The sequence below is a fragment of the Podarcis vaucheri genome (genome assembly GCF_965113315.1).
Source record: "Podarcis vaucheri genome assembly, chromosome: 4".
NCBI lineage: Eukaryota > Metazoa > Chordata > Lepidosauria > Squamata > Lacertidae > Podarcis > Podarcis vaucheri.
In genome coordinates, this window is record NC_138762.1 from 79,727,650 (window position 1) to 79,744,959 (window position 17,310).

Here is a 17,310-nt window from a genome sequence, read left to right on the forward strand (position 1 = left end):
TTCCTCTTCTTCCATCCATGTAGAGCATCATTACCAATCTCAAGAGTGAAGGACCTCGCAAGGATAATGGGACATAGCAACCTGTAATCTTCCCCCATAGGCTTGAAGGAAGTTTTCAGAGCCTGCTATCAGATTGTTATAGAGAAGAATAGAGATGAATGTGCCAGTGTGCACTGTAATATTTATGGTTTGGCTAGCTTCATGTGACAAGCTTCCATTTTAAAAGGGTAGTCAGCAGTGTTGTATTTCTTCCCTGGGCAAGACCACCTCATATCCCACCCTCTTCCAAAGGTCCTGAATTGCCTGGGTTGCTGGTACGTAGAGAAGAATGTAACAGAAATTATATCAGTTCCTGGAACCTGATTCAAAGGTGAAATCTACACACACACACAAAATTGTGAAAATGCTTTTTTTAAAGTGTTTTTAAAAATACAATGAATTTTTCATAAGCCTTTCCATCGCCATCTAGAGTCACATTGTATATTGCACTTAAAACACACTTAAAATGTTTTATTGGCAGCTGTATAGTTGAGTCCAAATGCTGAATAATTTTCTTATGAGCCAAGAAATTTAGTGAGACAGGCCTGCCCCTGTTGTCATAACCTTTCTTGATCGGGTTTTCACAAACTCAGGCCTGCTTTACACATAACATTAAAATTTAAACCATAATTAAAAATAAATCAGTAAACTATGGTTTTATATGATCGAGCAGCATGCTGCTTTATAGTGTGCTACTCCCTGGCTCTTGCTATTGCTGTGCCAGGAGGAAGCAAACCAACAGCTGATTTGCCATTATGTGCAACTTGGACTTGTGGTTTGTTTCTCTCCAAACAAATCACAATTGGAAGGCAAGGTTTGTTATCAGCTTATCACTTATGGGTTTTTTAGAGACAAATACACCATTGTCGAGTGCTCAATCAGAACCTCTTTTTAGGAAGTTGTAATCAGGTAAATGTCCTTGTAATCGGATAAATGTCCTTATTCTTGTGTGTTCTGGCTTAAATGGGGTGATTCTACAGCTAAAGAGCCTGGATTGTTTGAAGAATTACATTGTTATTACTACAGACAACCACTGGTCACAATGGTTTATCATAACTGAAATTAGTTAAGGTATGTGCTATGCCCCTTTGTACCACAGTTTGGGGGGGGGATATGGGAGTTATGGTACTGTATTCTTGTGGTTGAACTTCTAACACACACAAGCACAAAATTATTGTTTTTATTAAGGATTTTCTTGGGTTACAAAAGCACGTACATTGTTTCCATTTTCAGGTAATAGAGTCCTTTCTACAGATTAGTTACATTAATTGCGAGACATTAATGCTGAACTTCTAACTGATATTTGATGCCAAAATTTTCAGCAGAAGGTTTTAAGTGGAGCTCACCCTTGTATCTATTCTAGGAATTGTATGGTAAGCTACTTCGTATTGAGGAACACCAAGAACGAATGCGTGCTCAAGGATTATTACCGCCTGAGAAGAAATCCCAGTTGTAAGTTGTCTCTTTGTGATCACAATGAAAGTATGTTGGGGATGAGGGATGCAGATGCAGTTCTCATACAAGATTTTCAAGATATATCATGCTATGTGGTATTATTAGCCTAGGCCAGCCTTTCTCAACTTGGGTCCCCAGATGTTCTTGGACTACAACTTCCATCATTCCTAGCTAGCAGGACCAGTGGTGGGAGGAGATGGTGTCAATGCAAAATGGTCTGAAATAGGTGAGAATTGGGAGGTAAGCAAAGGAGTCTATTGAGGAGTTGAGAGTTGATAGGTTGTTGTTGTTTAGGCGTGTCCGACTCTTCATGACCCCATGGACCAGAGCACGCCAGGCATTTCTGTCTTCCACTGCCTCCCGCAGTTTAGTCAAACTCATGCTGGTAGCTTCGAGAACACTGTCCAACCATCTCGTCCTCTGTCGTCCCCTTCTCCTTGTGCCCTCCATCTTTCCCAACATCAGGGTCTGCTCCAGGGAGTCTTCTCTTCTCATGAGGGGGCCAAAGTGTTGGAGCCTCAGCTTCAGGATCTGTCCTTCCAGTGAGCACTCAGGGCTGATTTCCTTCAGAATGGATAGGTTTGTTCTTCTTGCAGTCCATGGGACTCTCAAGAGTCTCCTCCAGCACCATAATTCAAAAGCATCAATTCTTCGGCGATCAGCCTTCTTTATGGTCCAGCTCTCACTTCCATACATCACTACTGGGAAAACCTTAGCTTTAACTATTCAGACCTTTGTTGGCAAGGTGATGTCTCTGCTTTTTAAGATGCTGTCTAGGTTTGTCATACTCTGGCTTTATTGTGTTTCTAATGTAAGCTTTTCAGTGGTATATGAGGGAGACGGATGAAGTGAAAGATTTTAGGAATGAGTCAAAGTTAAAGCAGAGATCGCTCAGACAGTGAGTGATAAGAGTCTCTGGGAAAAGAGTATAATAATTGCCTAGCTTGGAAAAAGAGCAGAACTTAGAGCAGGAATGAAGAGCAAACACAGTGTTGACAGTGAGACTTGCCTTTCACCTCCTTGATTAAGAGTTGAAACTGCACATGTCACTTTTGCTAGTATCCCTGTAGCGAATGTAGCAGCCCCAAAAGAGATTCTCCACAGTCTTTGCTTTGCTTTCACATTTAGAAATGATTTCCTCGTGGAGGACAGCCTCCTCTGTATGGCTTCCCTCTTTGCCTTGGATTGATCGTCTTCCAAATGATTGTGTGCAGAGCCAAGATATGTCAGAATGAATTGGCACTGGGACACCTTCAGGAAACTAATCGTTTGCTGAGGAGAACCAGCTGGTACCAAAGGATGAGCCTTTACTTGGAGTGGTGGTGTAAGGAAGACTTATCCAAGGTGTGGATTAGGAAGGCCAAAAGAAAATGAAATTGGGGGAGGAAGTTGAAGCTGAGCACTGGAAAAACAGTGACTGTGGAAATCCCTGACAAGAAGGTTAAAAGACTTCCAAAAAACAGCAGCAGCACCCCTTGTTAGGACTAGGCTTGGGCTGCATGTAAAGCAAACCCACCCCAAGAATTCTGAAAGCTGTAGCTTGTTAAGGGTGCTAGAAACTATAGCTCTCTGCAGGTTAAACTGCAGCTCCCAACCATTTTTTGATTGTTTTCCTTTGAGTGGGTGTTTTAAATGTTTGGTGTGTACATAGCCTTGGTGAAAGATAAGGTTTCAATAGGTTTCAACTGGAGGGAAAGGTTAGCATGAAGAGACAGAATTCTTCTTGAAAAATGAAGCGAAGAGGTAGAATGAGGGATAAAAGATAAAGCCGTTCAGGAAAAGTAAGCATGAGAAGAACAGAAGGAAAGTAAACAGCCTAAAGGGCAGAGGAACAAGCTGATAAATGAATGGCACCAAGCCCAGGGGGCGCTCATCTTTCCGCTGTCCACCGTGTGGTGATATACAAGATGTATGAAACAAACAACACCAGAGAATGCCTGGTTTCTCTTTTGCCTGCAGCACATGGCAAGACAGTAAGATAGTTATTTTTGTTTTCTAATTGTGGCTAATCCAATCCTATGCTGCCCCTACTGTGTTTTACCACAGCTCTTTTTGATGCACGTCATCCCTTCAGGAACTGTAAAGGTAAAGGTAAAGGTACCCCTGCCCGAACGGGCCAGTCTTGACAGACTCTGGGGTTTGTGCGCCCATCTCACATCTATAGGCCGGGGGCCAGCGCTGTCCGGAGACACTTCCGGGTCACGTGGCCAGCGTGACAAAGCTGCATCTGGCGAGCCAGCGCAGCACACGGAACGCTGTTTACCTTCAGGAACTGAGTGTTCTGCAATTGGCCAGCAACTGGTCAGTCTGTCTTGCACCAGAGCTGATCTAGATAAGGTGTTGAAATCCCAGAAGACTTTGTATTCCCTTTGTACTTCAGTGCTTCACACCCTGAAATTACCTCTAGATAGAAGGGAAGAGTTATAGGGAAGACAAAATACTATTTCTTGCTATGTTTGCGGTCTTTTGTGTTGTGTTTTTTGAAATCTTGTGTATTAAATTTCATTCTGGTACAGCTGATTTACATACGCATTAGAATGCTGCTGAAAGTTGCCTTTAAACTAAACCGATGCCCGGACTTTTAACTCTCAACCACTTTAGAAATATTACTTGTTAATAAAGTAAAATTATGACACTGGAGCTACTGCTCTTTGCTTTTGGGAATAGAAAGTTTGTAAATGTAACTTGCACTTTCTCAAAGTAAAAGACAAGTATATTTCCAAATGAAGTGTGACTGTATGTGTGGCCCTTTGCAATCTTAGTCTAATTGCATGATTAGTTAAAAAGAGAATATATGTGATATTTTAAACAGAAACCTGATTGGCAGCAGATGGCTGATTAAAGAGGAATTGGAAGAAATGATAGTGGAAAAACTGTCAGATCAAGATGTGAGTAATTAATCTCCTTTATTTAATGAACCTTGTATTTTAACGGAACAGCTACATGGGTTTTTCTTTAAGGATCCTGAAAAAATCTTTTCCTTGGAGACAGGAATTATTCATGTTCTTGGTGTCTTTCGTGCACATAAACACACATATTGAAGAATCTGTATTGATTCCTATACAAATTACGTCAGCCACATTTGGACAACTTGTTCACTAAAATTGTGAGAGACTGAACGGATTCTCTCAAAGCAGCACTTCTCTTTAGTTAAATCTGTCTGACAGGAACCCAAGAGGAGATCCTTCCAATTTAACTTCTTCCCCTGTTTGAACAAAGTGATAATTGTCCCAAGCATCCATCTGCAAAAGTTTCCTGTCTATTTGACCTGCTTCCTGGTGTCCCGGTTCTCTTCCTCATTGGTTGGCCTTTCCCTATCCAACCTTCTGCCACCCAAGGTGTTTCTTTTAATTTTCTTTGGCGTCATTGAAACATCTCAAAGAGTCATGCATATACCAGGCATGCAAGCTGAACTTCCTAGCATGCTCAAAGTGTAAGGCTAGCTAGATCCTAAGTTTGTTTTAATTTTAATATGCATTCTTCCTAATCGCTATTTTTTTTTCTTAAATGAACTCTGTTATTTGGAAAACGGGAGGATTGGCTAGTCGCTTTACTTCACTGCTTTATCTCCCATGAGCCTGGCCACTCTGGCAACAGGCTTGTGGAAGCAGGGAATATGAAGAGAGGATGTGGGTGGTTTCCTAAATCCCAAGATAAGTGCTTAAAGGCTGTGAGCTTGCCTGCTGACTTGGAAACTTAAAAAAGGTGGGGGCAGTACTACTTAAAGGTTGGAGACCTGGAAGACACTTCTCACAGCGTTGGTGCAGCAGGGAACCCCATAACAAAGAGTTTATTTATTAAGAGAAACATAAAATCAACAAGAACACTGCAGAAATAATATAATAATGGCTCGTAATGTGCTAGCCCTATATAATCTCTTGCATGTTGTTGTGGTGTTAAACAAATGTCCAACTGTGTGTGTAAGTGTGTGATAATAAGAATATTTTGGGGAACCTAGGATAACCTTTTCATTTGTTAGTCTCCATGTGATGGTAGTTGTGTGAAGAGAGCATACAGGGCTGCACCCCTGACCCCACTATTGGGTCCCCTGCTGGTCCTGCCTTCCCCACGGCTCACACTTTAGGGCAGCGGTTCTTGACCTGTGGGTCCCCAGATGTTGTTGGACTACAGCTCCCATCATCCCTGAGCTCTGGCCTTGCTAGCTAGGGATGATGGGAGTTGTAGTCCAACAACATCTGGGCACCCACAGGTTGAGAACTCTGCTTTAGGGGGAATGTTTGTAAAGGGAAAGCCTGTTGTGCACTCAAGCTCTCCCCGCTTGGTGGGAAGTGTTTATGGGCATTCAGCAGGCTTCTCTTTAACAACATTCTCCAAAATATGTAGAGAGCGGGAAGGGGCACGGATGGTGTGGCCCCAAAGGCAGCGGGTGCAGCCCCATGGGCGCTCTCCATGTGATTATAATTGTGTGGAGAGGAGCAAGTGAAGAGGGCTTATGCCAAACAAATACTGCTACGTCTGCCAATTGGATTACGTGTAATAAAAAGGCGATGATGAGAGATCAGGTACTCTGTACAAAGAATTACCTGCATCTTCATTATGTCACCTCTGTTGCTCTCCCCCCCCCCCAATTAATTCTGTTCTTTATTTCTGTCTTGTGTGTGTGTGCACTAAACAGGTATTTAAGATCTGTGGTCATCAATACAACATTTGCCATTGACACAAACATGTGTGCCAGTGTGTGAAAGACTTTATACTTACAGCCGCTTCTTAAATTTTTTGTTGCCACAAGGCCTTCAGATAAGCCTTAATAACAAGACCATGTACTAGCAGTGCGGCGTTTTACTTTCTAATCACATGTTCACGATGTAGGGAGCGAAGCACACAGTAGCAAAGGATAATTTATTTCAAGAGGTTGCCCTTTAAGTCAAGTATCTCTTGAATTTTTAAGAAGCTTGATTGTTTGGTTTAAAAAGAAAATTATAAACATTTAAAGTAACTCCCGACTGAACAGCCAGTGGCATAGATACACATTTTCCGTATGTATTACGAAATATAATCACCTAAGAAGTGGCGTTTAGGAAAATAAAATTATTTCCATTTAAATGTACATATCAACTTGTTTGAAATGAGTTGGGAAGCTTACCTCTTGCCACTCTTCATCAAAGAACTGGATTCTGTTTTGAGGCCTGCAAAATATTTCTTTGAAAATTAAGATGAACTTCATTTTAATGTGGTAATCCCGTCTTACAAAGAGGTTGGTTGTATTTTGTTGAATTCTGGATTCATTTGTTGCTAGGGTTAAAAAAAAAAGAAAGGATTAGGTATCTTTATTCGCATAGAAAATGATACATCTGCATGTTGTTTTGAAAGCAGCATGCAAATGCAGAGGTGTCATCCTGTCAAAAGTTATCAATAAGAGCAGAACTGGAAAGATCAAGCATGTAAAAATAGAAGTTGTTGGCAAATGCAATTACACTTGCACCCCCAACCCCTTAATGATATTTTTTATTGTCTACAGTATTCACGGTGTATTCAGCTGCTAGAAAAACTGGTCGCAATGCCGGGCCATGAGATTGAAGATGATTATGTGCAAAAATTCCGTAAGCAATTACCTGTGCAATCCCAAAAGCAGAACATAGAACCCTTACAGTATGATGAGCGGGGCCTGGCCTTCAGTGCCGCAGAAGGTAACTTTATGTTCTTGTTTTTCCTTTGTAGAGAGAGGGGCAGTTCCTGGTAGACCTGAGAAATCAAAGATGTTCTAGTATTTTCCTGGTTGTCCATTCACAAGCATGGAAAGGGCCATAGCTCAGGGCTGGAGCATTTGCGTTGTGTACAGAAGGACACAGAGGGACGCGGGTGGCGCTGTGGGTTAAACCATAGAGCCTAGGGCTTGCCAATCAGAAGGTCAGCGGTTCGAATCCCCACGACGGGGTGAGCTCCCGTTGCTCGGTCCCAGCTCCTGCCAACTTAGCAGTTTGAAAGCACATCAAAGTACAAGTAGAGAAATAGGTACCGCTCCAGCAGGAAAGTAAACGCCGTTTCCGTGCGCTGCTCTGGTTTGCCAGAAGTGGCTTAGTCATGCTGGCTGTACGCCGGCTCCCTTGGCCAATAAAGCGAGATGAGTGCCACAACCCCAGAGTCGGCCACGACTGGACCTAATGGTCAGGGGTCCCTTTACCTTACAGAAGGACACAGGTTCAAATTCCCCATTATTTCCAGATAGTGCAGTGAGCACCTCTTGCCTTAAACTCTGAAGGGCAGCTGCCAATCAATGTGTAGACAATACTGTGTAAGATGGATTAGAGGTCAGTGCAAGATGGATCATAAGGCAGCTTCCTATTCTCCTATGACGTTGAACCAAGATTTGTGGTGAAATGTGATCTAGAACCTATGTTGTCGTACTTGTTTCATGAAATTGTTTTGCTAGGGCATAAGGACCCATTAGCAGCTTTCCTTGGGTGGGCAGATAACAATTTGGCAGACGTATGCGGAAAAATGGCACATAGTAGTCCCATTGAAGTCACTGGGCTTTACTTCTGAGTAAACACACAGGCTTACGATCAGGCTGTATTCACCCCTGGTTTCATGATAAAAGAATACAATGCATGATGACTGTATCTATTAAGCAGTGTTTCTCATTTATGTGGGTTTTTTTTAACCTGACAGTTCATTTGGGCTAGTTCAGTACCTTATTTTCTTAACAAGCAAAGCTGTTCAAATTTCACCTGTTGTTAACCCAGTTTTCACAACACCACAGTGACTCGGATTGATAAGATTCTGGGCTTGTGTGTGTGTGTTAATTCTTCCATTTAATATTACTGTCTACGCTGAGAAAGATTATAGACTATGGCTGAATCTTCTAAACATGCTGGTGATATTTTCATACCAACAAGACTTAATCAAACAAATACGGGTATTTGTTGAAAAGCATAATCTTTTGTTTAAAGATTTTCAGTATCCTATGTGTAAAGATTATCTGAAACCTCTACAGAATAGTAAGGAAATCGTTTTTGAAAGCATTCTTTGTATCAGTAGTAGATTGCATCATTTTATTTTCTTACATCCCTAAATGCATAATGGGCATGATCAAAACAATTTGTAACTGAGTTCAGTGGGACTTACTCCCAGGAAAGTGAATATGGGATTGCAGTCTTAAAAACATAGACATAGTCCCATGTATGACCTGTTCACATGCCGTAGTAAGCCGCAATTACTGTTTTACTGTGAACACAGAGATTACTCCCACATTGCTCATCCCATACCAAGAGCAACATACCACAATCTCTAACTTAGCAATACATCTGACCTGGGGATTGTAACAAGCTGTGTTTGTTTGACTCCAAACTATGATCTGAAGCCAAGAAAAAACTTGGCTTCAAATCAGGGTTGGTTTGGGGTTGAACAAACCATGATCCCTAGTTTGGAAGTAATGCTAAGTCGGGGATTGTGATTGGGTGCTCCTTTTCACCATAGCGGAAGCGTGTTGTGTGCGCATCTGCACATTCACAGTAAACCATTAGCTATAAAGTACCACGATGTATGAACACAGCCATTGATTGCGCTGATGTGCTGTTTCTTCATTGATAAACGTTCTTCCCAGTTCGCAGCAAGCTGCCTTAAGGTTCAGGTCCATCAATTCTTCATACTTATTATTTAAAATACTTTTATCCTACCATTCCATTGCATTTGCTGTTCTCAATGCTGCTTACGACAGTTTTAAAAACCTGTAAAATCAAACAGAAATTAATCATCAATAATCAACAGCTGGGGAAATCTCACTGCCCTAAAATCTTGCAGTGGCACATTGAGCTAACCTTAAAAATCACTTTATCTGAAGTCCTATGGCTTTAAGCATATCTTATTTCATTTGAAGTAAATGAGACGAGCTGCTAAGTATTTATGCTTAAACAGAGTTTTCGGTCATTATTAATGAATAATTCTCCATGTATGTTGCAAAGGTCTGAATCTAACTATTTATCTTGTCAAAATCCAGTTTCTCTGTTGAAGATGCTGGCTGCCATTTTGAATTCTCAGAGTATGCTTCCCTCTGCTGGAGGAAAAAAAGAAATATTCATAGCAATGGCGGCAATATGAATATTTTATCCACCATGTCCCATTTTTCTTTAATGGGATGAGACATTTTTGTTCTTTCTGTTTATCCCTTTTTTCAATTTATTCAAATCTTTTCAGTATTTTTATAACAGCTACTTGCACGGATGGAGAGAGATTATGTGTAAAGCCTTTGTTGTCGAAAGATGCTAGTGTTTCTGCCATAAGACAATAATACTAATCTCAGGGCTTAGCCATACCACTTGGGTTTCCCAGCAGCTAAATAATAAATAATAATAATGATGCAAATTCCCTTGGTATCATTTTAGCAACCACAGATAAACAGGAAGCATCAGAACCTACTCAGTGGCCAGTACCTAGAATAACAGTCCCTATTTATTGGCTATGATATGGACTCTCTGTTGTTTCCATTACCTGAACAATTGAGGCAGCTTCACCCATACGGAAGTGTCAAAAGGCAGGCAACTCAAGCCTTTCCCATTCCGGAACAAATTTAGGCGCTAAATCAGTATTGGGCCTCAGGATGGATAAAATAGCTTTTGTTACATTACAAATAGAAACTTTGCCTCATAGGAAGAAAATATATGGGCAGTACTGCAATTGGCCAGGAAAGAATGCTGTGTGATGAACTTGGAATAAATAATATTTATTATGAGAGAATTTCACTTTTGCTAGGATTTTCCCATGATGAGCATGCCACGTGTGATTTTTGAGATGCTAAGATGTGTTATTTTTTTCAAGGCTGGAGAAAGACAGCAAAAGCAACCGTTAAGGTTTATGACAATGGAAGTGGGAAAATTACTATAAATGGAGATGATTATATACTTTACTTTCCAGTGTTGCAGGACAGGTGAGTGAACTAAGTCAGTGTTTACTGTAGATAGTTATTTTATTTGGAATTTTTCCAAGGGGATATGTTGCTGAAACAAAGACTATAGCCAGTCTAGTCTTAGCAAAGACCGCTGCCCTGGGTGACTTCGAGAGGAAGGTAGGGATATGAATTGAATAGGTTTCTTAGTTTCTTCAGTTTTCATTTTTGTTTAAAGATTGAGGTTGCATTACATGTGCACACCACCCTACCATCAATACTTACAAAAAATTGGGAGCATCTTATTTTTTGCCATTGTTTAACCAAAGTCACAAATGTCTGAGGAAGATGATGGACTAAAGAGATCTCACCTGGAGACTCTTCCATGCCACCGGATAAAACCTGGGATCCCCGATTGCAGGATTGCACTGAAAAACACCAAAGTCAAAAGCATTTGTAAACAATTAGACTATGGCTGAACGAGTGGCATAAATACTGTATATTAAAAATAGAAAATGTTTCTCTCCTGGGCTAAACTATTTCCTTCTATACTGTGTTTTTGTTTCTTGCACTCAAACTGGATAAGAAGTCTACATGATCTTACTTTTGTCATAGCGCCTAATACAAGTTGGAATCCTGGGGCCACCTTGAAACTGATCTTAAGCTCTGTGTTTGTTCATCTTCTCACCAAGTGGATTGTTCCACTTGAGAAAATGTTCCCTCCAACGTGAGAGAGTGATGATGCAAATCCATTTTTCAAGCCAGGATTTCAGAGATATAATGCACCTAGTCTAGTTAATCTTGGGCACAGATTGGAACAGAGGGGTATCCTAGGTGCCATTTATGCAAGAGCCCTACCAGATGGGACCAAAGGCATCCTGTTTGTAACTAGGGCTAGATTAATGCATTTAAACTCACAAGAAGGCTGCAGTTTCCTTATTGGAAACTGATCTTTAGAGGCCTGCGTAAGTTGTTCCCCACCAAGCCAAATGCAGCCTTCTAGAATCTTAACAAAACTCATATGTTTGTTTGTGGCACTGCAAAAGAGAGGGGGAGGGTTATCTGGGTTATCTGGGTTATCTTTCTTTCTTTGCAAATGAGCATGTTCTAGATATTTGCCTTGGTAGTTTTCATTTGACATGGTTCTATATTAACATCACTTTGCTGGCAACCGTGCTATGTTTGCCATTAAAGGCAAAGACTCTCCTCCCTGCAAGAGAGGGGAGTGGTTGTGGCCGGGAGCCGGACTCCGCCTCAAGCAGAGGGCGTTTGCCCCCTGCCTCCCACCCACCAGGCTGGCGCCCACGCCCTCGGCCAGGCACCCAACCAGGTGCCTTCAAGGGGGGGGTGTACAGCAGCCTAAATTGCTGCGGCACCAGCCTTCAGCCCTCACTTTTCGTTGTCCCGTCGCGAGTCACCCACCCTCCACTCCCTCAGAGCAGGGTTCCAGTTTTCTTTTGGCCTTGCTATAGACCTTAGGTTGGTCGCCCTGGTTGTCCGGGGGGCCTGGTAGGAATTTTTCCATTTGGCATTAGGCTTTTTGGTTTTTTTCGCCTACCTCGTAGCAATCGTCACAACTTTCGTGGTATTGGTGGGTAGGTTAGGCATTGGAATAATGTGGTGTCGAAGGGCTAGGTGTGGCCATCGCCTGTGCCTTCAATTTTTGGGTATTCCGTTAAAGGAATCCGGCGGAAGTGTATTCTGTCCGCTGCCTGCTTGGCGGGAGGCCATGGCACGACCCTCGGTGACATCAGGGGAGAGCTTATAGTTGGATTAGCATCAACAGGCTCCACCTACTGGTGAATAACCCCCCCCCTTGTTTTTTAGACTCACCCCTCTCCAAGTGGGTGGAGTCAGCTGACGTAATCCAATGCCTAAGCCAATACCTTTTCACTTGCTGTAATCAATAAAGTTGTGGCCTTTTCTTGCCCATTAACCTTATATCACATGTCCTTGTGTTTCATTCCACTGCGTGGGGTACGGGTCCTCGAACCACAAGCTGAATTTTATGGACTATATATATGCAACATAAAAGAAGTGAAAGGATAACAGTTGATACAACGGGGGGGGGGAATAATCAAGCGGTCCACCCAGACCCTCCACAGTTTTGTGGGGAAAGATCAGGAACCACTGATCTAGATCATTTCCACCTGTCTCCCTGATTGCTGGTGTTACAACTAGACTACACGAGCCAATAATGCTGGGTGCATTTGTATGTTTTTCAGAGAACAGCTGATGTTCCCCTTCCAGTTTCTCGATCGCCTGGAGAAGCACGACATGGTCTGCTCTGTTTCTGGGGGAGGAAGAGCAGCGCAGGCCGGAGCGATCCGCTTAGCTTCCGCAAGAGCGTTGTGTAGCTTCGTCACCGAAAACGAGGTGGAGTCCATGAGGCAAGGTATAAATCATGAAGAAGAAAGTTGCCCTGGCTCATCTGTGTGTTTTGCATTAGAAAAGTTTGGGCTGAATCCAGCATTGCTTAAGTGGACATCCATTCACACAACAGGACTTCACCCTTCTTTCCTCTTCCACCCCCAGCAATCCCTTTGTACTACCCCCCTCCAAATTGCTCCAGAAGGTCCACCGACCGTCCAGAGCAGATGAGGGGGAGGGAGACAAAGGAATTCTTCCTGCCTGAACAGAAATCTATTCCTTGAGGCATGGAATCCATTGGCTGCAACTCTTATGAAACCCACTCATGAAAAGTGGTTGTACTTCATATTTTTATTTTTTATTTTTTTATTAAATTTTATTTAACATAATTATTGCAAAATACATACAAATACATACATACATATATTTTTCAGATAAGCACACATATATAAAAAAGAAAACAGGGGAAAAAATAAGAAGAAACATTTGAAAAAGGAGAAAAATTGGAAGAATTTCCACCAAATTCACTCCACAAATATCTCAACAATAAAAATTCATTAATTGACTTCCATCACTTACACTGCACTTCTATATACATTTTAAGCAAATTTGTATCTGTTATTTCCTATTTTTCCCATACAGTCTCATACAAATATTCTAATCAGTAAGTTTTCTAAATCTTTCATAAATCTATTCTAAACACAATCAATACCTTATGCTTAATCCTTGTCTACATAAATAATCATTTAAACAAAAACCAAAAAATATAATCCAGAAACAATGGAAACGTACTTCATATTTTTAAGTGTACAATCTCATCATTAGCTTATCTCATCCCTCTGGGCTTCACCTTGCACCTTCCCGTTTTCTTCTCCCAAGTTCAGCTGCTGTTCTGAGTGTAGTATGGAAGCACCGTGACTGAACTTCTTCTAACCTTTCTCTCGCCCCTGCAGCTGGTCTCCTAGCAGTTGATCCACGTGTGAGAGAGCGGAAGAAGCCCGGCCAAGCGGGATCCCGCAAAAAGTTCACCTGGCAGAAGCGCTAAATTCAGAAGTGAAACAAAGTGCATTGCAGCTGTTGCAATGGATAAATTTTAGACATGTGGATGCGTGTAAATATATATCTATATATTTGTAATTAAATTGTTTCTCTCCCACCCACCCCCAATTCCCGTTCATGTTTTTTCTTCTTTTACGAAAAGGACAAAACAAAAAGAGGTAGCAGTTGGACTTGCTTGATATCAAAGTTGCTTTCCTACTGAATGAGCAGCGGGAACTAACTTTAATAAACGTGGGGACAGGATAGAGCAGAACAGAACAGAGGCAGCTAGACATGGAAGGAAGTACAGAACGAGGCAGCAGTTGTAGGACAAATGAGGAGGCAATGTGAGTTGCTCTTCGAGAGCTCTGCCATTTGTTGTTAAAGCAGAAGGTACAAAGGTATTGAGCCTTCAGTATGAAAAAGCAAGACAATGAATTATTTCTTCCTTGGTGAAACTATTAGGAATCCTCTTTCTGAAAACAGCATGATTGGTCTATGTTCTGTCATCATATGAAAGTCATATTTAGAATCTGTGATGCCCCAAGTCACTGTTTGCATGAAAAATGTATACCTTCTTTGCAGCTTTTAATCCACACACAAACTATTTTAATCAGTTTTTAAAATTGAATTTAATTCTGGCTGTCAGTACAACTTTTTTACCACAAGATGGAGCTGTTTACAGTCTACCTTACAAAATTACATAGGTTTCCAAAGGGGGCAAAAATAAGGAAATGTGGAGATTGTGTAGAATTGCATCAGACTTTTTAACACACACATGCTTATGAAACTATTTAAATCATGAGCTCAGTTATTGTTAGAGCCCAGGCTGTTTTACACAATACTCTTTTTTTTTTTTGGCATTGCTGCCTAACTAGTGTAAGTAAGGTCACTAATTTGGAGAGTTTTTAATTGCTAGAACATTATGAGGGTTGCAATAATTAGTTGATTGGTTAGAGTAATCAATTTGCAAACCTTTTGATAAACTAAAAAGGTGTCCCTGTTAATCAGGCAGCCTGTGTTTAATACAAGTCATTACAAAAACCCCAGGAAGCAGATAGCATCTTAAGAGACATCTTCTCTAAAATAATTTGTGCTTCAACACCTGTATGCATTATCTAAAAGTGAAGAATGCTTTTTGTCTCTCTCCAGAATTATTTTATTCGTATGCAGATTTATGCAATTATCATACAGTTAATGTACTATGATTATCTTAATTACTAGCCCTAACAATTATTATTTGGGAGGGGAGGAATGCTGTGGAAGACTTACGTTAATGTCAAAGACCCACTGAGGATAGAGGAATAATTGTGTGAGCTATACAGGAACAGATACGGTGAATTCAGGCAGTAGGTAAATGACATGGCTCTGTATTGGTTTCATTGCATGATCATTATCTCTTCCCATTGTAAACAACAGCCTGGATAGCTCAGTTGGTTAGAGTGTTGTGCTGATCACGGCAAGGTTGCAAGTTTGATCCCTGTATGGGTCGGCTGCACAGTCCTGCACTGCAGGCGGTTGGACTGGATGATCCTCAGGGTCCCTTCCAACTCTACAATTCTCTGATTCTAAAACAGTGTTGATAAATTCAATTACCAGCGGTTACGGAAAAATCTAGGTGCGAGGCTGCTCAGTCACCCAGCTCGTCGGGCAGAGCCCATGGGTCCCTGCGGAATAAAGGATGGAGTTCAGTCGGAGCAAATAGCTGTAGACCAGAGTTTATTGCGCAGCAGGTTCAAAGAGGAATTTTGAACCCCGAGGATGGGGTGACAAGGACTTTTAAAAGTTTCTGTTTTATCCCAGCATACAGTTCATTAAGCATCATCACTACATCATTGCTATATCAGAAAAGGGGAGGGTTATACATGATTAAGGGACATGGGTGGCACAGAGCCTAGGACTTGCCGATCAGAAGGTCGGCTTTTCGAATCCCCGCCACGGGATGAGCTCCCATTGCTCGGTCCCTGCTTCTGCCAACCTAGCAGTTTGAAAGCATGTCAAAGTGCAAGTAGATAAATAGGTACCACTCTGGTGGGAAGGTAAACGGCGTTTCCGTGCGCTGCTCTGGTTCCGCAGAAGCGGCTTAGTCATGCTGGCCACATGACCCGGAAGCTGTACGCCGGCTCCCTCGGCCAGTAAAGCGAGATGAGCACCGCAACCCCAGAGTCAGCCACGACTGGACCTAATGGTCAGGGGTCCCTTTACCTTTACCTTTATACTTGATTATCATAGAAGGAATGTGTTGGGGCAACAGGCAGATACAGGATATGTATTGGGAAGTACATTCTAAGCACCTACTACAAAGGGACAATAGAACTTTGGTTTGCATAGTCTGCCACCTGGGCAAGTCCGGAGGAGTGCCTTTGCCCAGCGATTGACACCTATGAGTGAGTACTCCTGTGAGTACGTGACCTCCCACTTGAAGGATTATGGCGGGGACCGAGTGGTTTCCAAGTCCTTGGCCGATGAAGCAAATTGGCGGCGGAATGAAGGAAACTAGCAAAGGAGTTGATTTTATATGATTTTTAAAGCTAGGTAATTTCTTTGTCAAGTCGAAAGGATACATTTATGCATAGTATTTGTAACATTTAACAACTTTAAAGATGTGCCCCCCCCCCGGTAATTTCCGTAACAAACTTTTCTATGGACAGTGGCTTTCTATAGAGCTTAGCCTGTGAAAGGCTGGGCAGCAGCCCCAGCATCATGGAACCACGGCCTATACTGGTGACAATGCAGTAGTTGCAAGAAAAGAAGCTGGATAGTGCATTGTGGGTAACCAGTTTTGTTGTCGTTGCATCTCCTGTAAGGATGCCCAGAGACAGCAGCTGCCTACCCTCCCAATGTAAATAATGTACTTAAAGATGCAAGAGGAAAGCAGGTTCTGAAAAGAGGAAATCAAGGCATTCCTCTCTGAGAAGCCAGCAGCACCAATGTATTGACAAGCTATTTAGACCAGCATGTCTGAACCAAAGCAAAGAACACCCAACCCTTGAAATTTTAATTTGCACCAGAAGATTTTGCAGAGAAGCCAGCTGGAACACAACTTTTTTTCTGACCATTGTGGGGAAGATGCTTCCACGCCACGTGCTTAGAGTGGAATTGCCATTCTTCACTTACTCTTTATGAGGTATCCGCACGACGCCATCATCCAATCATTGTCATCCTGTTTTTCCCCAATGGCTCTTCTGCCAAAAAGTGAATTTTCAGAAGAATGAAAGAGTAACACAGGCTTGACACATGTACGATGCCTTTAGCTTTACTCTTCCATCTTTTTAAAAAAAGTATTTCCCCCCCCCTTAGAATATTGTATTTATTGAATTAAATTTAAAAGTATTTCAAAACCACTTAATGTTTTAAACGTTTCCAAGTGGTGTGCAACAGTATGAATCAACATAAAAACACTTAAATCAGTATCAAAACAGAAGCCCATTGATTCAGAGATCAGGGAAAGCTGCCACAAACAGATATATCTGAAGATATCTGAAGCAAATTATTGTTGCTTCATGTATGGTAGAGTGAAAGGCATTCCAAAGTGATGTAGCAGCAGCAGAAAATTTCCATTTTAG

The 17,310-nt window shown here is 41.7% G+C and overlaps 1 protein-coding gene across 1 annotated transcript in view; it reads left to right on the forward strand.

Annotated features, from left to right (window-relative positions):
* The window catches only part of MRPS9 (mitochondrial ribosomal protein S9), a 49,126-nt gene extending 35,262 nt beyond the window's left edge, over positions 1-13,864 (forward strand). The window contains exons 6-11 of the mRNA XM_082218797.1: positions 1,403-1,491; positions 4,307-4,382; positions 6,974-7,142; positions 10,270-10,378; positions 12,562-12,731; positions 13,660-13,864. Of these exons, the coding sequence (XP_082074923.1) occupies positions 1,403-1,491; positions 4,307-4,382; positions 6,974-7,142; positions 10,270-10,378; positions 12,562-12,731; positions 13,660-13,751 (705 nt within the window). The 3' untranslated portion in view covers positions 13,752-13,864. The remainder of the gene's footprint in view (positions 1-1,402; positions 1,492-4,306; positions 4,383-6,973; positions 7,143-10,269; positions 10,379-12,561; positions 12,732-13,659) is intronic.
* The last annotated feature ends 3,446 nt before the right edge of the window (positions 13,865-17,310 follow it).